At 62.3% G+C, this 18,750-nt stretch overlaps 2 protein-coding genes across 3 annotated transcripts; both read left to right on the top strand.

Moving 5' to 3' along the window:
- The first annotated feature begins 215 nt into the window (after positions 1-215).
- Positions 216-15,671, top strand: NLGN2 (neuroligin 2). The gene is made up of 8 exons (XM_047706255.1): positions 216-1,188; positions 3,599-4,300; positions 7,963-8,013; positions 10,157-10,306; positions 10,476-10,661; positions 10,790-10,982; positions 11,317-11,913; positions 12,686-15,671. The coding sequence occupies exons 2-8, from the start codon at positions 3,844-3,846 to the stop codon at positions 13,557-13,559; spliced, it is 2,508 nt and encodes an 835-aa protein (XP_047562211.1). The 5' UTR covers positions 216-1,188; positions 3,599-3,843; the 3' UTR covers positions 13,560-15,671.
- A 438-nt stretch (positions 15,672-16,109) lies between these two features.
- SPEM1 (spermatid maturation 1) lies at positions 16,110-17,435 on the top strand. Of its 2 annotated transcripts, none has more exons than XM_047706283.1 (3): positions 16,110-16,333; positions 16,443-16,500; positions 16,686-17,435. In XM_047706283.1, the coding sequence occupies exons 1-3, from the start codon at positions 16,199-16,201 to the stop codon at positions 17,426-17,428; spliced, it is 936 nt and encodes a 311-aa protein (XP_047562239.1). In that variant the 5' UTR covers positions 16,110-16,198; the 3' UTR covers positions 17,429-17,435. The 2 variants fall into 2 exon arrangements, with proteins under 2 accessions (XP_047562239.1, XP_047562238.1); XM_047706282.1 differs by having other exon boundaries at positions 16,110-16,342.
- The last annotated feature ends 1,315 nt before the right edge of the window (positions 17,436-18,750 follow it).

Genomic DNA, 18,750 nt, shown 5'->3' with positions numbered 1-18,750 from the left:
TCCGCCCCTTTCCCCACTGGCTCCTCCTTTCCAGCTTTAAACCAGACCCACTCCCAAAAAGAGGCGGCCGCTCGGATAGCCAAGCCCCACCCATCGCCGTCAAACCCCGCCCACTGTAGAGATGGTTCCTCCCACAGATGCAAGGCTCCGCCTTCTTCACATGATGCTCCGCCCCCTATAGTCTCCCCCCCCCCCCGCCGCGCCCCCAACCCACCAACCCCCAGAGCCCCGAGGGTGGGAGACCTAGGGAGGGGGGATGTCTCCACCCTGCCCTGGCCCGTTTCGTCCATCTGTCCGTCCGTCGGTCTGTCCGCTCCCGCCCCCTTCCACCGTCTCCAATCCCCCCACACTCTGGAGGGCGGGCGGGCGGGCAGGCGGGTGCGAGCGAGGGGTGTGCGCCGCTCTCTCCGCAGGGGGCGGGGGAGGCGGCCGCGCGGTGACGCGCGGGGCTGCTGCGGCTGCTCCGCCGGCGGATCATCACTCTCGGGCTGGGATGGACGCGGGGCGGGTGGGCCCTGGCGCGCGGAGCCAGGAGTCCGGGCCTCCTGGCTGCTGAGCGTCCCCCGAATCCTCCCCCTTACCCCCGCTTCCCCTCCTAGGAGCCCTGTCGACCCCCTGTCGACCCACCCTGGGGCTTCAGACTCGACTCCCGCCCTCCTCTGACTCCCTGGACCTCCCCCTCCCTCCCGCCCTCGGGATCGACTAGATCCCTCCCCCCTCCCAGAGGATTCCGGCTGGATCCCGGCCCCTGCACCGCTGATCCTGCGCTCCCGGGCTCCTGGCCCCTGGGGATTGCCGTGGACACCTCCTCCCGCACCCGATCCCTTAGGATCTTCCGCCTGTACCACCTTCTGATCCCTCGAAGACGGCCCACGGAGCCAGTGGATCCCCAATCCAGTCCTTTCTTGTTGCCCCTTCTTCGCTCTTCCGGCCCCACTGCGGGGTTCCCTGTTCTCGGGTTCCTCCTGACCCCATCCCCTACCTCTCCTTTCCCCGGGGATCGACTGGATCCCGGCCCCGCCCCCCGGGGCTGGGGCGATCCCCCTCCCCCGCCCGGTGAGGCGCTGCGGGCGGGGGCTGGGCCTGCGGGGCCGCGGGGGCTCAGAGGCCGCCGCCCCCCTCCCGAAGCCCGTCCGCCCCCTACTCGGAGCCCTGGATGGAGGCACCACGGCCCCAGGGCTGAGCCAGGTAGGAGCTAAGCCGGGCCGGGAGGAGGGGGATGCGTGGCGGTCCACTGGGGTCTCCTTTTCCCCATCTCTCTCCCTGCGCCTGGTTTCCCCCCAGCCTGCTCTGTCTGCGTGTCTCCGCCTAGGGATGCTCTCGCCGTGTCTCTGCGTCTCGGTCTCTTTGTCTCTGCCTCTCTCCAGCCCATGAATGATCCTTTGAATGGGCCCACAGACCCCGTGTGTTCCCATCTCCCCCTCCCCCTCCTTCTCCCCTTCCCGGCCAAGCCATTTTCCCCACTGCAGGAAGGGGGGGGGCTGCGGCCTGAGCCCCCCTCCCTCAATTCTCCCCGGCTGGGGGAGTCAGGCCCGGGCAGGAATGGAGAGAGCAAGGCAGAGAGGGATAGGGAGAAGGAGGGGGAGTAAGATGTGGCAGACAGAGATGGGGAGAGAAAATGGGGGAGACAGAGGTAGGAAAGAGGGGAGAGGGAGAGAGAGAGAGAGAAGGGGCTTCGGGGAGAAACGTGGGGAAGAGGTTTGAAGGAGAGAGATGAGAAACGGGCGAGGAGGGAGATGTAGAGGAGAGAGATGGAAAAAGACTGAAGGCAGAAGCTGGAGCAAGCTGGAAGAGGCCGGGAAAGATGCTCTCAGGGAGCGCTATGGAGGGGAGAGCGATGGGGGGAGGGCTCCAGTGGGAGGGAAGAAGGGAAAGAAGCTGGCAGCCAGGAGGCCCGGGGCCCAAAGTACCTGAAGTGGGGGGGGGGGCAGAGTCAGACCGTGTTAGTAGGAGGGGGTGGGGGGGTGGGGGGGGTAGGGCTATGGAAGCAGAACACAGCCCTGCACGGACAGAGGAGATCCTGAGGGAGCCAGCCCCAAGCCCCCTCCTGCTGATGGGGGACAGGAGCTTAAGAGGACCTGGAGAGGGGGAGGGCATGACTGGGTGTGTGTGGTAAGGATTCCTGTGTCCTCATCTCTGGAATAAATTGACACCTGCAGAGAGCCTGGCTCCGAAAAGCCCGCGTCAGCAAACAGCTCTGGCAGCTGCGGGGGGGGGGGGGGGGTGTACAGGGGGTGCTTGCTGAAATGACCTGGGTGTCTGCCCCTTTGGTCTGATCTTGTCTCTCTTCCTGCCCCTGCTGTCCTGAGCATCCAGGCATCAGAACAGCAACTGTGGGGGGGCTGGCAAGGGGAAGGGGAGGTAAAGAGCTGGGATGGGACTAGAAGAAAGCCGAGGTTTGCCCCCAGGACGTGGGTCAGAACGCCATGCGTGGAAAAGGCATCTGGGCTCCAGAGCTGTTCGAGACTGTCCCGGGGTGGGGGGGGGTGTCGGTGGCTGCATCTGATGCCCTCCAAACCCACCTCAGCACCCCTTCTCCCCAGCCAGAGGCCTGGTCACTAGGACTAGGCTCTGATTGGCCGACAAGGGGCAAGAGGCGGGTCTTTAGGGTTCTCTATGCCCCAATCTCCCGCTCCCCTCAACATATACACTTCTTTCTCTCCGCTAAGGTTGGGGAAAACTCTAGTATTCTCACTCACACCTCTGCCCTCCTGCCCTGAATGGACCCCATAACCAAGCCAGCCCCTTCCCCTCTTCCTCCAGACCCCCTCCAGGGTTAAAGCTGCAGCCGGTTGCCGAGGTAACATTGCGGGGCAGCATCCTGTCGCCCAGCAACCGGCTGCAGGATCACGCATCTGTCCCTGGATTTGCCCCTCCAGCAGCATCCCCTCCCTGCTCCAGCCCCTGCCTCAAGGCACCTTAACTTCTGATGGAATAAACGAGGAAGACCTGGGGTGAAAGGGATCCGTCCCCTCCTCTGGTGCACAGATCCTTAGGGAATGGGCTGTTGAAGGGAGGAAAAGGTGCTTGGACTGTGTGGTCCCAAGAATGGCCTGGAGTGGGGGTTCAGTGCCCTGAAATTACAGCTCAGGAGTAATTAACACGTATAAACAAACCCGCTACTTCCTGCTAATTAATGACTTGGTATTTTTATTTTCTCTTCCTTGTCTATCTCATCCCTCCCAGGGAGGTGGGAACTGGGACTCCTGAGTCCCCAAGGAGAGCCTGCCTGGGGGGGATAAAGCAGCTGGAAGGGCGGTGGGGGGTGGGCGTGCGGGGTCCAGGGAGCTGGCCCTCCTCCTCCTCTGGTTCTGTCCTGGGCGTCTATCACATCCCCACCCTATCCCCAGCCTTAGACTTTTCTATCTGGGTCCCTGCTTTGGGGATGGGGGTTACTGGGGTTGGTGGGGGCGGCAGAGGGCCTGAGGGTGGCAGAAGGGGGGCAACTTGGTCTGAATTCCAAGTCACTAACCACTTGTCTCTTGTTTCCCTGTTCCCTTCTGTCTGCCCTGTCCGATTTCCCTTCCCTTCTTCCACTTCTCTGTATTTTTCTGTCTGTTTGTCTGTCTCTTGCACACCCCGTCCCTCCACCCTGCAGTCCGGGCCTGCCTTCACCTTCTCCCACTTCCTTCCCCTTCCCCACCCCTTGCCTCCTCCATGGAGAGGAACAGACCCTTTCTCTGTCCAGTCTAACCCAGGTCCCTCCCCACCCCCCTCCTCCCTCCTTTCCCCCGCCCCCTCCTCCCTACTGGGGCGAGGGGGGGCCTCCCTCCCTCTCCCCCCCCTTCTCTCTCTCTCCGAGGGGGGGGGTCCCGGGGAGGGAGGGGGGGTCCCCCGATCAGCATGTGGCTCCTGGCGCTGTGTCTGGTGGGGCTGGCAGGGGCTCAACGGGGGGGAGGGGGTCCCAGCGGCGGCTCCCCGGGGGGCCCGGGCCTGGGCCTCAGCAGCCTCGGGGAGGAACGCTTCCCAGTGGTGAACACGGCCTATGGGAGAGTGCGCGGTGTGCGGCGCGAGCTCAACAACGAGATCCTGGGCCCCGTCGTGCAGTTTTTGGGCGTTCCCTACGCCACGCCACCCCTGGGCGCCCGCCGCTTCCAGCCACCCGAGGCCCCCGCCTCCTGGCCGGGCGTGCGCAACGCCACCACCCTGCCGCCCGCCTGCCCGCAGAACCTGCACGGGGCGCTTCCCGCCATCATGCTGCCCGTGTGGTTCACCGACAACTTGGAGGCAGCCGCCACCTATGTGCAGAACCAGAGCGAAGACTGCCTGTACCTCAACCTCTACGTGCCCACCGAGGACGGTAAGGGCGCGGGCACCAGGCTGGGCACCCCGCGGACGCAGCCCACACGCGTGCACGCAGACCCTCCACCCCGCGCCACCGGCCAGGCCCCCGCAAGAGGCCGCGGGTCCCTGCAGGCTGCGCGGGCCCTCCCAGGGTGGGACGGGGGCCTGCCAGGCAGTTGCAGGAATGGTCCCGCAGACAGCCACCCGGGAAGGTCCTGGTGCCCGCAGGGCAAGCCGCAGGTACCAAGCTGGGCTTAAAGACCCCATCCCCGCCAAGGCACACGCACACTGGCTCCCGACGGGGAGCGGGCATTGGAAGCATCTGCCCTGCCTAGACGCCCACTCCGGCCACTGCCCCACCTCCCACCCCAGGCCTGGGCTTGTCCCTGAGCAGTCCCCGCTTTGGATCCTTCTACAGCTCAGAGACAACAGAGAAGTCTCCTTCTTCTTCCCCCGGTGCACAGGCACCCTTCTGTGTGTTGCACCATTGCACGCCCAGCACCAGCCCGAGCTTAGTGCACTTTCCTTCCAAAGCTCTGTCCCCTGATCCCTACACACACACCCCCCTCATTCACAGCACAGCCCACCCATCCTCATGAGAACATCTTTCCCTCCGGGGTCCCCCCACTCCAACAGACCGGCTCTGCTGGGGAAGGAGCTGTCCCGTTCACCCCTTGCCCCCGCAGTGCTCCCAGCCCCCAGCACAACATCCTGGAAGGTCGTCCACCAGCCAACCTTCAGCCCTGGGAGTATATCTCACAGTACCTGCCTGTCTCCTGCTGAGGTGCTCAGCCCAACTTCAACCTGCCCCAAGGCCAGCCTCATGAACAGCCCCATGTTATCCTTCTGACTCTCTGTATCACTCCAGAACACCCCAGCACCACCACAGGGACCCCCCACTCCTACAGCATCCCCCGCAGGCTGTTTTCTGCCAACTGTATGTATACACAGGCCTGGTACCCAGGAACCCCTGTACGGACACCGTATGCCCCCACTACCCGCACATCAGGTGCGCACATACCACGATACCCCGGGAACCACAACTCATCAGCACGCGGGGTCAGGAACCCCACCAGCCTGCACACTGACCACGTGCTCCAACGCCCACATAGCCAGATGCCCAGTGCCCGCACGTAGCACACACCCCAGCGCCTCTCGGAAGCTATGGACCCTATTGCCCGCTTAGACCCGTGCTTGCCAGTATCCCTGGATACAGGTCATGTGTCCTAGTAACACCCCTACAGAGACCTTGGCCCTAGTAATCTTCTATGTGGCCACTCACACCACAGCCCCCAAAGCCCTCAACACTTCCCAAGCATCGCTTACACCAGCTCTGCCTAGAGACCCCCTGTGTCCCAGCTCGGGCTGGGACAGCACGCCCAGCAAGCTTATACCCTCCCTGCAGATCAAGCACTCGAACACCTCACTCCCAGCTGCTCGGGTATCGCCATCTACCCCCTATCAGCAGTGCACCCTAACCCAGTCCCACCCCTCCCGTGGTAACCATGCCTCGCAACCCAGGCCCGCAACGCACGCAAGGATCCCCTGCTCCAACCCTGTCCCCATTCCAGGCACCCTGATCCACTCTTCACCCCAGTACACTCCAGACGCCCTCCCCAACACCGTCACACCCTCCACGGGAGAGCCATCCACTCCACATCCCCCTGCCCTCTCGTGGGCCCCCTGCCCCGGCAGCCTGCCCTCCACAATGGCCTCTGAATCATTTGCCCCAGGACCTCCGCACAGCCTGTCCATCTCCGTGCTTTCCACTCGTGGGCTCTCCCCCGGGCTCCTGGCTCCTCGTAGGCTGTCCACGCCGGTGTCGCCCTCCGTGGGCTATCCCCTCGCCCCTCACATGGACCATCCAGCCCAGACTTCCCACCAATGAGCTGTCCAGCCCAGCACCTCCAGACACAATGTCCACCCTGCCCCCACAGCACCTATGCCCACACCTTCTGTATATATTTTTTTAAGGTTTTATTTATTTATTTGACAGAGATCACAAGTAGGCAGAGAGGCAGGCAGAGAGAGAGGAGGAAGCAGGCTCCCTGCTGAACAGAGAGCCGGATGCGGGGCTTGATCCCAGGACCCTGGGATCATGACCTGAGCTGAAGGCAGAGGCTTTAACCCACTGAGCCACCCCGGCAGCCCCCACCTTCTGTATTTTTAACCATCGCTTATCACAGACCTGCCTGGGGCCTGACACATGCAGGTGATCTCACTGAATCTTCACACCAGCTCTGCAAGGAAGAGGTTGACTCAGGCATGAGCACACACACACACTCACACAATAATCTCATGCTCACACGTGCCCTGCTGACTTCATCCCCATCCCCATCCCCATCCTGTTGTAGAGAACAGACCCCAATCCTAATGGGTCCCTATGGGGCCGTCATCACCAGTTGGGAGAAGCCTTCCAGAGGCTGGCCTGGACCTCGATGACCCATCCCTCCCCATGCCAATGAGGAGAAGCCAATCAGTGAGGGGAACCCCCTCTGCTTTCTGGCTTCCAGCTTTTCGCCCTGACCAATTCCCCCTTCTGCAAGGAGCCTGGGACCAAACTCTGAGCCCTGCCTGGGGTCTTTCCGTGACCAGAGGCACACTTCATACCTGCTAGCACCTCCTGGCCCCTTATATGTCAGGGTGGCTTAGGGCGCTGTGTTTCCTGTTCCCTATTTGTGGACTGAACCCCAAATTGGGGAGGGGGGCTTTCTGGCATTAGAGCAGTGTTGGGCCGGGGGCTGGGTGGGCTGGGGGACAGGAGGTGCTCATGTCCCCGGTGGGGAGTTGACCGTTTTCTGTGCGGGGAGAATAGGCCTGGGTGAGTGGTGGGGTTGGGGGGTGCAGAGGGAAGAGGTGAAGAGGAGGGCAAGACCTGATGACCCCTTTCCCTGCTTTGCCCCACATCGGGGAGGTGGGGTGAGAAGCCAGGTCCCCGAGTACGGATGGGAGAGGAATGCTGGCCAGGTGAGAGGCTGCGCAGGCGGACAGGCGGCCCTTGCTGACCTGGCCCCAGCACTCCAGTGGGGAGCCCAGGGCTTGAAGGGCTGTGAGCTGCAGGGGCGGGCGGCCCCCAATCCCACCCTACGCTCTGCCTCCAGATCTTCCAGATGGGCCCTTTCTGCTGCCGCCCCTCCCTCGCAGCCTGAGGGAGCAGGCAGGTGCTGGGCTGGCCCCGGAGAGGGCCGGGCTTGAGTGGAGGCGCTGGTGGCACAGCTGGTGGCACAGCTGGCCGTGGCCTCCCCGGCTTGGGGATTGGGGCTTGGGGCTTGGGGCTTGGGGCTTGGGGCTTGGGGCTTGGGGCGGGCCTCCCCTCTCCACCCCACCCCCACCTCTAACACCATTTCGTTTCCAGCAATTAGCAAACACATCTCCAAGCCAAGTCTCTATGTCTTAAAACAGGCCGCAGCCCACCCCACCCCCCAAACCCAGCCTTTTCTTTGGGGCATGACTTTTTCCGGGGAGGGGAAACAAATATGGGTTGTAGAAAACGTTTTTCTCTTTTCTTGGTTTCTTTTTCTTGCAAACGAATTTTGCTTTTTTTGGCTTATTTTTTCTGCCCTCCACCCTCCCCTTTTCTGCTTTCTGTCCTCCCCTCCCCATCCACCACCTCCCCCCGACCCCCATCTTTCCCCACAAAATTGTCCTTTTTTCTCTGTTTTGTGTTCCCGGTCTTAGGTCCGCTCACAAAAAAACGTGACGAGGCGACGCTCAATCCGCCAGACACAGGTAGATTTAAAAACCCCGCTGCTGCATGTGGTTGCTGATTAGAGGACGCTCAAGGCCCCGCCCCTAACTAAATGCCCCTCCCACCCCCGCGGCCCTCAAGGCCCCCCCCCAAGTCGTTTCTCCCAACTAAAAACGAAAAAGAAAAGAAAAGAAAAATTTGTAATAATTGGAAAAAAGAATTACGAAAACTTCAAACGAAATTTGAACAATGTTGGACCCACTAGTGAACCTGCAAGCAAAGCCAAACACGGCCAAAATTTAAGTGAAAAAAGAAATTGGAATGTCAGAGGGGGAAAAAAAAAAAAAAACCACCAAAGAATTGGATAAAACGTTTAGAGTTCAGCAGCAATTTGGACTGTTTGGAAACTTGCGACATGTAACATTTGAAAAAACAAAACAAAACAAAACCAACTTTAATTTCGAGTAAAACTACATTTAAAAAAAAAAATTTAAGTTGGCAAATTGATGGCACCATTGAAATGTCAGAAACAAGCCTAAAATTTCCAAAAGCCTGTCAGATGCAGAAAATGCAAACATTTGAAGCGCATTAAAGAATCTGGAAATTTTTGAAAACAGGGCCCAATATCTTGAAGTTTCACCACAAAATTTTGAAAAAAAATGCAAAGAACTTTTTTCTTTTTTTCTTTTTTTCCAAAAAAAAAAAAAAAAAGGATCTTTTTGGTTTTTTGGTTTTGGTTTTTTGGTTTTGGTTTTTTTTTTCTTTTCTTGTTGAATCTGCCCCCCCCCCCGCCCCCGAGAGCTTCTCGCTTTTTGGTTGTTGTTGTTTTTTTCTTTCTTTCTTCTTTCTTGATCCTGTTTTTTTGTTGTTGGTTTTGAATTTCTTGTCGCCCTGGCCCCCCCTCCCTGCTCCTTCCCTTTCCAACCCCCTCCGACCCCCACACTGGGAGTGGAGGTGCAGGGTGGGGAGGAGGGGGGTAACTGAGGACTTGAAGAGAGAGGGCCTTGCAGGGAGGAGGCTCCTGCCTGAGTCTGGCTGGAAGGCCACCGAAGGTTCCAGAAGGAGGGCAAGAGCAGGGTTTGGGGAGGACACAGAGAGGGTAGAGCCCACCAGGTGGAGGGAGGTGGCAGAGAAGATCTTAAGAGACTGGAGACCACAAGCTGTCTGCAGGGGTGGGGGGAACTTCTCAGTGTCCCGTGGGCTCACCTTCTGGCAGGAGAAAGTTTCTAGCGGGAGGACGGAGGCGAACAGAGCCGCTGGGGACTTGGAGGCCCAGGCTAGTCAGGGATTGCGAGTGTCGTGAGAGAGGAGGGCCTGTGGGCCATGGGGGACCCCAGCCGGGCGCCGTGGTGGAATCATGGGGGGCTGCTAAGAAGGGTACTTGGTATTGCCTTGGGGGCCATGGCAAGCCCTCCCAGACTCCCCCCTCTTCTGGAATCTGTCATGCCTCAGCCCAGTGATTCATGGGATCCTTTGGGGACAGGGCAAGAGGGGCGTCCAGTGCGGAAGCCAGGGTCAGGCCAGTGTTGGGGGGGCGGGCCTGGGACTAAAGAGCTGTACCCTGGCTTTATCAAGCAGGCTTTTTCCCACCCTGCCTCCTCCTGCCACGGTAATTAGGCTGGGGGTTGCCATGGTAACTGGGGAGGTGACCTAGAAAGGAATTAGGGCGGGGAGGAGACCAGGCCCCCAGGGACCCTAGGCTGGCACCCCTCACCCACAGACCGGGCTGCCACGTGGACCTGAGACCCAAGGTCTGAGTCCAAGGAACCGCCCGGACCCTTCCAGCATCTCTAGCACTAGAGTCAGCCTCGGGAGTTTTTGCTCTTCCTCCGAGCAGGAAGGAGATTTGCTGTGTGTGTGTGGGGAGGGGGTCCCCTGCATCCAGCAGATGCACTGGGGAGGGTCGCCCCCCCCACCTCTTAGGCTTCTTGGAAGGTCTGTCTGGCATTTGGAGGAGTGCCGTGGGGCAGGCCGGCAGGAGGTGGGGTGGGACCTTTGGCCAGGGCTCCTGGGGAGGGAGGGAGGGGAATCCGGTCTTGCCCCCCGCAGGGACGGGAGAGACATGTCCCCTGAGCTCCGGGCTGGTCCTCTGCTGGCCCAGGAGCTGGGCGGTGCTGGGGCTGGTCTGACCGTATTCTTGTCCCCCAACCCTGGCCCACCACCGCCCGCCCCCTCCCCACACAGATATCCGGGACTCCGGGAAGAAGCCGGTGATGCTGTTTCTGCACGGTGGCTCCTACATGGAGGGGACCGGGAACATGTTCGACGGCTCCGTCCTGGCCGCCTACGGCAACGTCATTGTAGCCACGCTCAACTACCGGCTTGGGGTGCTCGGTGAGGGCGGGCAGCCACTCGAGGGCCTGGAGTCTGGGTGGGGCAGGGGGCAGTGTTCCTCTAGACCAGGGGGAAGAAGAATGGCTTCTGGGCTGGACAGAGCTGCCCCAGAAGGGGGGTGAGGGTGCTCTGACACCCCCAGGAAGCCCCTTTCCTCCTGTGCTTCCAGGCTTTCTCAGCACCGGGGACCAGGCGGCCAAAGGCAACTACGGACTCCTGGACCAGATCCAGGCCCTGCGTTGGCTCAGTGAGAACATCGCCCACTTTGGGGGTGACCCCGAGCGCATCACCATCTTCGGATCAGGGGCAGGGGCCTCCTGTGTCAACCTTCTGATCCTCTCTCACCATTCAGAAGGTATGCACACACCCCCCCCACTGTGGCCTGCCCTTCCCATCCCCATTCCCACATGCCCACCCCACCAGGTTCCCCCTTCCCGCCCTCGGCAGAGGCAGCCCAGCCTGAAGCCCGCCCTGTCCTGCCAGGGTTGTTCCAGAAGGCCATCGCCCAGAGCGGCACGGCCATCTCCAGCTGGTCGGTCAACTACCAGCCGCTCAAGTACACGCGGCTGCTGGCGGCCAAAGTGGGCTGCGACAGGGAGGACAGTGCGGAGGCCGTGGAGTGCCTGCGCCGGAAGCCCTCGCGGGAGCTGGTGGACCAGGACGTGCAGCCCGCCCGGTATGGGGGAGGGAGCGGGCAGGGCTGGGCCTCCACTTTCCTTGCCAGTTCCCAGGACGTTGAGGGTGAGAGGTGCCTGCGGGAGTTCCGATCGGCTTCAGGCCCCTCTGCCAGCCCAGCCTCCTTCCCTCGGGAGCCCGCCCCAAGTGCAGGCGCCCAAACAGAGCGAGGTAGCATGAGGGGCCACGAGGCGCATCAGGGAAGACTTCCCAAGAGGCCACGTGCCCCAAAGGACTCGGGAGATTTCACCCGGGGCAGAAAGAAGGGCCCGGTAGGCTAGGAGCTGAGAGGAGGCCAGGGAGAAGGTGACGAGACCCTGACCGCTTCTCCCCAGCTACCACATCGCCTTTGGGCCCGTGGTGGACGGTGACGTCGTCCCCGATGACCCTGAGATCCTCATGCAGCAGGGGGAGTTCCTCAACTACGACATGCTCATTGGCGTCAACCAAGGAGAGGGCCTCAAGTTCGTAGAGGACTCCGCGGAGAGCGAGGACGGCGTGTCCGCCAGCGCCTTTGACTTCACCGTCTCCAACTTTGTGGACAACCTGTACGGCTACCCGGAGGGCAAGGATGTGCTTCGGGAGACCATCAAGTTCATGTACACGGACTGGGCCGACCGGGACAATGGCGAGATGCGGAGAAAGACCCTGCTGGCGCTCTTTACAGACCACCAGTGGGTGGCACCAGCTGTGGCCACCGCCAAGCTACACGCTGACTACCAGTCCCCTGTCTACTTTTATACCTTCTACCACCACTGCCAGGCCGAGGGCCGGCCCGAGTGGGCAGACGCAGCACACGGGGACGAGCTGCCCTACGTCTTTGGCGTGCCCATGGTGGGTGCCACCGACCTCTTCCCCTGCAACTTCTCCAAGAATGATGTCATGCTCAGCGCTGTGGTCATGACCTACTGGACCAACTTCGCCAAGACTGGGTGAGGGCCAGTGGGGCTGGGGGGGCCCCCCTGCAGGCCAAGGCGCGGGCACACACCCCTGCCATCTTTAGCGCCCCTCTCCCCACTCCGCATACGGTCATTCCTCCATCATTGCCTGGGCTTCCTTGCTGGCTTCAGCTCCGGGTCTGTCTCTCCGGGCCTCTTCCTCCCTCTCTCTGGGCATTCTGTTTTCTTTCTGATGCCCTGGCTTGCGTCTCTGTGTGAGAGTTTGTGTCTGTCACTATTTACATCTCTCTCACTTTGAATCCACTGATTCAAGTTTTTTGCTTGCTGCTCTCACCTTGGCTGGCAGTCCCCTGCCTCTGTCTCTCCGTTCCTAACTGTGTCTCTCTCCCTCAGTCTCAGATTCTGCCTCTCTCGCCAGCTAGCTCCCTGCCCGTCTCTGCCCCTCTGTCCTCATCTCTGCCCGCCTCCGCCCCTCCAACCTCATCTCTGTCTCTGCCCCTCCAGCCTCATCTCTGCATGTCTCTGCCGCTCTGTCCTCATCTCTGTCTCTGCTCCTCTGTCCTCATCTCTGCCTGTCTGCCCCTCCCACCTCACCTCTGCCTGTCTGCCCCCCCACCTCACCTCTGCCTGTCTCTGTCAGTCCCTGTCTCTTCTGCCTCTCGCTTCTTGCTTCTCGGCCTTTCCTTCTGTCTCAGGGCCCTCTTGCCCCCCGCGTCTCTGTGGGTCTCCCTGCCCACCCCTCCCCCACACGTGCGCCCGGGCCTCCCCCTCACTCCTCCTTCGCCCCGCCCTCCTGTGCCCGCAGCGACCCCAACCAGCCGGTGCCGCAGGACACCAAGTTCATCCACACCAAGCCCAACCGCTTCGAGGAGGTGGTGTGGAGCAAGTTCAACAGCAAGGAGAAGCAGTACCTGCACATCGGCCTGAAGCCGCGCGTGCGCGACAACTACCGCGCCAACAAGGTGGCCTTCTGGCTGGAGCTCGTGCCGCACCTGCACAACCTGCACACGGAGCTCTTCACCACCACCACGCGCCTGCCCCCCTATGCCACACGCTGGCCGCCGCGCCCACCTCCGGGCGCCCCAGGCACGCGCCGCCCCCCGCCGCCGGCCACGCTGCCGCCTGAGCCCGAGCCCGAGCCGGGCCCCCGCGCATACGACCGCTTCCCCGGGGACTCCCGAGACTACTCCACCGAGCTCAGCGTCACGGTGGCCGTGGGCGCCTCGCTCCTCTTCCTCAACATCCTGGCCTTCGCCGCGCTCTACTACAAGCGGGACCGGCGGCAGGAGCTGCGGTGCCGGCGGCTCAGCCCCCCAGGCGGCTCAGGCTCCGGGGTGCCGGGCGGGGGCCCCCTGCTCCCCGCCGCCGGCCGCGAGCTGCCGCCCGAGGAGGAGCTGGTGTCCCTGCAGTTGAAGCGGGCCGGGGGCGTCGGGGCGGACCCCGCCGAGGCCCTGCGCCCCGCCTGCCCGCCCGACTACACTCTGGCCCTGCGCCGGGCCCCGGACGACGTACCTCTGCTGGCCCCCGGGGCCCTGACCCTGCTGCCCAGTGGCCTGGGGCCCCCGCCGCCCCCGCCGCCTCCCTCCCTGCACCCCTTCGGGCCCTTCCCCCCGCCGCCCCCCACCGCTACCAGCCACAACAACACGCTACCGCACCCCCACTCCACCACTCGGGTATAGGGGGAAGCTGGCGGGGGAGGCCCCCCTCCCCAGCCCTCCCCGCCGCCGCTGCTGCCGCCATCACCGTGGCCGTGGCCATGGCCGCCGCCGTTGGGGGGGTGGGGCAGTGCGGCCCAGAAGGCAGGGAGGAGGACTGGCCACAGGCTTCTCGCGCGCTGGAGATGCCCCGCGGTGGGAGCGCCAGGTGGACATGGGTTTCTGCACCAGGATGCGTGTCTTTCCCATGCCAAGAGGCCCATCCTCTTCTTTGGACCGGGGCCTCGGAACAGCTGGGGGGAGTTCCGGCCCCTCCATTGGGACACCAGTCTTGGGTGTGTGGAAACGTGGACGAATTTTCCCACGTGGAGGCGTGCTTTCTCACGAGGGGGTGTGTTTTCCCATGTGCAGGGTGAGGTGTTTTTTTTGCTGCCCTGGACACATGTTGGCCCCCTCAAAAGAATTCCTGCGGGGATTTGTACCCCAGAATCCCATTCCCTCCTGCCTTCCCCCTCCCCCCCGCCCACCTCCCTATCCTGTGGAGACCCTGGAAGTGGTGTGTTCCTGGACAGTGACCCTTGGGAAGGAACCGAGGAAATCAAGTTGTCCCCCCCCCACTCCCACTGCGTGCCCCCCCCCCACCCGCCCCAGCGAAGCATGTTTATCCCCCGTGGCCGATGTCAGATGAAGCCGGTGCTCTGGGTGGGATTCCCTGCGGGGGGGAAGGGAGGAGATCTGTGCGTCCCTGGGCTGCCTGGGAACTTGTTTTCCCACGGGTCCAGGACGCATCTCTCTGAGTGGAAACATGTTCTTGCATGTGGATGTGTGTTTTCCCATGCAGATGGCCCCTTTCCTTCCAGCTTCCCCCCCCACGGTCCCCCAGACTTGAGGCCTAGCACTTAGCTCCTCCCCACCCAGTAGGTGGGAACAGACTTCAGACTGACCGAAGCGGAGGGGGGAGGGTACAAATCCTGGGGGCAGACCGCGGCTGGTCTCCCCCACCCAAAAGCTGCCAAGTCCGGGGGCCGTGGCATGCCACCCACGGAGGCCATGCATGTTTGACCAAAGCCCTCACTGGGGTCTGAGAACAGCCTTTCCCTCAGTTCTCAGACCACTGCTCATCCGTGCCAAACTGGATTAGGTAGGCTTTGGGGGGGAGACCCCCAAAATGTTCCAAGGATCCCCCAGGCCTGGGCCAGGGCAGGTAAATATGGGGACAAATGGGATATGGGGGACAGAAGTGGCAGCGAAAGGGGTCCTGCCTGTGTCTCTCCTCCCTTCCCTGTGTCTCATCCATCCCTCTCTGCCTCAGTGTCCCTCCCCTCTTCTCTGTCTCCCTCCTTGAAGCCATCCAGTGTCAGTGTCAGAACACCTTATCCCCTTAGCCACCCACCCCCTTCTTTGACGAGGCCCCCCTTCCCTCAGCCAGGGCTGAAGGAAAGGAGCCACGGAAAGAGAGCATAGGGGGAAAGGCTTCACGGGACAGGCTGGGGAGAGAATGAGGTCAGCAGTACTGAGAACAGATGGAGGGGGCGGTGGGACCGGGCTTGGGCAGATAGCAGCAGGGCGAATCTGAAAGGTCGTGTGCGGTGACCGCCCCAGAGAGGAATCGCCTGGGGAGAAAGGGTTTGGGCCTCTGGGGAGAAGAATGGTATCAGGTAGGGTTTAAGGGACATCAGTGGAGGAAAATCCTTGTCTGCTGGGGGCAGGTTCATTAGTGCCAAACTTGAATAGGGGGTGGGGGGCTGTCTTCCACTGACACCCAAATCCGGAATCCCTGGTCTTGGCTCCCCAGAACTCTGCCTCCTGTCCCTTCTCCCACCTCCCCCCATGGAAACTTAGTTCTTTTCTGACCCCTCCTCTTGCCTGGTCTAGATCCTCTCCAAATGGCCATGCCCTCTAAATGCTAGGGACCTGGGCCCTGAACCTTGTAGACAGAAGCCCCCCCAAACTGGGGCATGGGAGGGGGGCTGGGGGACCCCATGATTCAGCCACGGACTCCAATGCCCAGCCCCTCTCCCCAGAACAACCCCCAGACAATCCCACCTCCCTGCCCCAACCCTTCGCGGCTCTGTACACATTTTTAAACCTGGCAAAAGATGAAGAGAATATTGTAAATATAAAAATTTAACTGTTGGTTGTGCCTGCTGTGGTGGGGCAGGGGGCGCTTCGAGGAACTAAGCCTCAGGTCTTCCACTCGGCCGGTGAGGGAGAGGGAGGTGGTCTGAGCCCACAGCCCATTTCGGGGAGCAGCTCAGAGTGCAGAAAGGGGGGAGTGGGTGCTGGGGTACGGTTGCCATGGTAGTGGGGTTGTGTGGGGAGTTCTGATCAGGGCTCAGGTGTGCGCAGAGGTCTGAGGCTGGTATAGAGAAGGAAGAGTCTGCGCTCGTGGGGGCAGACCCCGACAGGCCAGGGGGCGCACGGGCTGGTCCAGGCGACAGGCATGCCAGGTGAAGGGTTCGGCCTCTGCCAAGGCCTGGGCCCAGGCTGGAGGGCCACCCACGAGCCCAAGACTCTGCCTCTTGGCACATTGTGAGGGAGTGCCCCGGCATCATTGTGACCCACTTGCCCCCAGGAGCCCCTGGGGCAGGCAGGCAGGCTGGTGGATACTGTGGGCACAGTGGGCTGGGGGCCTAGGGGCCCCGGTGGCCCTAGGGACCCCCATGGCCATGGCTGAGCGGCCACGGCCCGGGTGGGCATCGTATCACAGCTCCAACAGCAACAACTGTCAGGACCTGGGCAACTCCATCCTGTTGCTACTGGGTCTCGTCATCTGCATTAATATTAGCATCAACATGGTGACGCTGGTCAGGGTGGGGTCAGGCGGGTGGGCGCTGGCCGGACGGCGGCAGCGGGAGGCCTGGTGGCCAGGGCCGGCCCGGGGTCATTGTGTCCTCCCTCACCCAGCTCTGGCGCAGACTCCGTGGCTTCTTACACCAAGTGTTCCACATTGTTTATGAGAAAGGTAAGCAGGGGGGCCGGGGGTTGGGGGCGGGGGGGCACAGGAGAGGCAGGAACCTGGCAAGCCAGCCCTGAGCCAGAGCAGGCCCCTTCCCCTCCCGCTCTCCCCTCTCAGCGGTGCAGCCTCCCCCCTGCTCCTGCATACCCGCCAGCCTCCCCACCAGCCTCCCTCCTCTCCTTGATCTACAGAAGCTTCTAAGCCATCCTCCCTGGGGAAGCCACCCCAGCCTCCGAAGCAGAGCGCCCCTGCAGTCCACCTCCGATGTACCATGGACCCTGTGAAAATGACTGTGACCCCCCCGCCCGGTCGCCGTCACCGCCACCGCCGTTCTTCAGGCCGCCGCGCCCACCGCCCGGCAGCCTGGGTCCCCGACACAGACGACGAGGAAAAGCCCCCACACCAGCACCCAGCAGTCTGCTCCCACCACTGGGATCAGCCCGTAGACTGGCAGGGCCTTCAGTCCACGCAGGGGTTCTGGGTTCCCTGGCCCCAGGACGCCGCGGAGCCCCCTCCCCAGACCATTCGCTTCCAGCAGGCCGTGGAAGGCGGGCCCCTCAAAGCAGAGATGCGCTCAGAGCTAGGCCTCGAGGCCTACGTGTACCCGGTGAACCCCCCACCCCCCAGCCCGCAGGCCCTGAGCCACAGGAACAGCGGGGTGGGGCCGGGGGCCCAGGCTGAGCCCGAGCCCTGCGCCCCCGCCCCTGCGGCCCCGCCGCCGCCGGTCCTGGGCCCTGCCCACGTCCCCGATATCCCCCGGCGCCGCTCCTCGGGCCGCGTAGTATATGACGCCCGAGACGTGCGGCGGCGGCTCCGGGAGCTGACCCGCGAGGTGGAGGCCCTGTCCCACTGTTACCCACTGGGCTCCCCGTCCAGCAACGCCGTCGAGGGGACAAACAAGGGCTGGGTATACCGTTCTGTGACAGAGAGGTGACTGGGACGAAAATAAAAGGAAACGAGGAGGTGGTCCGCGGTGGTGTTGGGGAAGCCAGGGCCCCCACAGAGGTCCCAGTGACTCAGAGAAGGGTCTCCCTGGCCACAGGGGCCTCAGGAGCCCCAAGGACCCTTGTCAACCTCCTGGCTTCCCTGGGCCCTGCCCGCAGCTCTCTCCTAGCCCCTGATGAGGCAGGTTCCCACCTGCCGCTCCCCTGTTTTCTTTCATGCCCAGAACAGCCCCCCTAGGTCCCAGCCCAGATCCTTAAGCTGACGTGCACTAGAGGGGAGAACCCATCCCTGTGGCCCTAGCCCCTCAGCCGCCTGGTTTCGGCCAGAGCCCAGGGCTGGGCTGAAGCCCCCAGGTGTGATGTGCGCCACCCCCGCCCAAGCCCTGGTTTCATTGAGCGGGGCTGCTGGGAGGGAGGGCGTCCAGGCCTCCCCACGCCCCAGTCAGGACCGGAAGCTCCTGTAGCCGCGAGCAGGCTTGGAGCCAAGGACCACACACGGGGGACATTCTCGAGGGCTGCCCTCTGAGACCTCACTGCTGCGGTTAGCACCTGCCTGTCACCGATGAGGAGATGGAGGCTCAGGGAGGAAAGGTGACTCATTCACAGTCACATAGTCAGCCTGGCCCCTCAGGCTCCCACCTGCCTCAGTCGACCACGGGAACTCGTCAGAGCATCCCAACCACACGCAGCAGGGAAACGCAGGCCCTGCCCTGCTCCTAGACGGCCCGCGTCGCACGCACACTCGCATACGCATGCACAGACATGTGGACATGCCCGCGGCCACCCGTGTGCCTGGGAACTGAAGCCACGTGAGTGTGCCCCGGCTGAAGACCGCGGACCCCACCTTCCATAGCAGATGCGTGCGCGGAATGTGGACAGACAGGCCTTCTGTGAACCGGCCTTTTGCTCTGTTAGCTTTCAGCCAACATCAATGATCACTTTGATTCCGTTCAGTGAGTATCGAGCACCCACTATGTGTTTAGGGGCTCGAAGGGGAACGCCCACTGGGTGTTGCCTTATTTCCATCAAGTTGTTCACCCATCGTGCAGACAAATGACTCAAGGGCCCCCGGGCGCCACTTCCAGGGGCCCCAGTGATGAACCTGCTTCTGAACAATCTCTTGTCAACAATGACATGTTTGTGCTTTGTGAATTTCAGGAGGTTTTCTTAAGGGGGCATCTAACAGTTCTCTGGCTGGGAGGGCTAGGTCAGTGGGAGGGCAGTTGGTTAGGAAGGAGAAAGAGCACGGTCGGGGGTGGTCCCTGGCAGATGAAAGCAACTGGGGCGAGTGGGAAGTCAGTCTTGCTCCGAA

Source organism: Lutra lutra, chromosome 16, assembly GCF_902655055.1.
Source record: "Lutra lutra chromosome 16, mLutLut1.2, whole genome shotgun sequence".
Lineage (NCBI taxonomy): Eukaryota > Metazoa > Chordata > Mammalia > Carnivora > Mustelidae > Lutra > Lutra lutra.
This window is presented reverse-complemented; position numbering and strand designations above follow the sequence as displayed.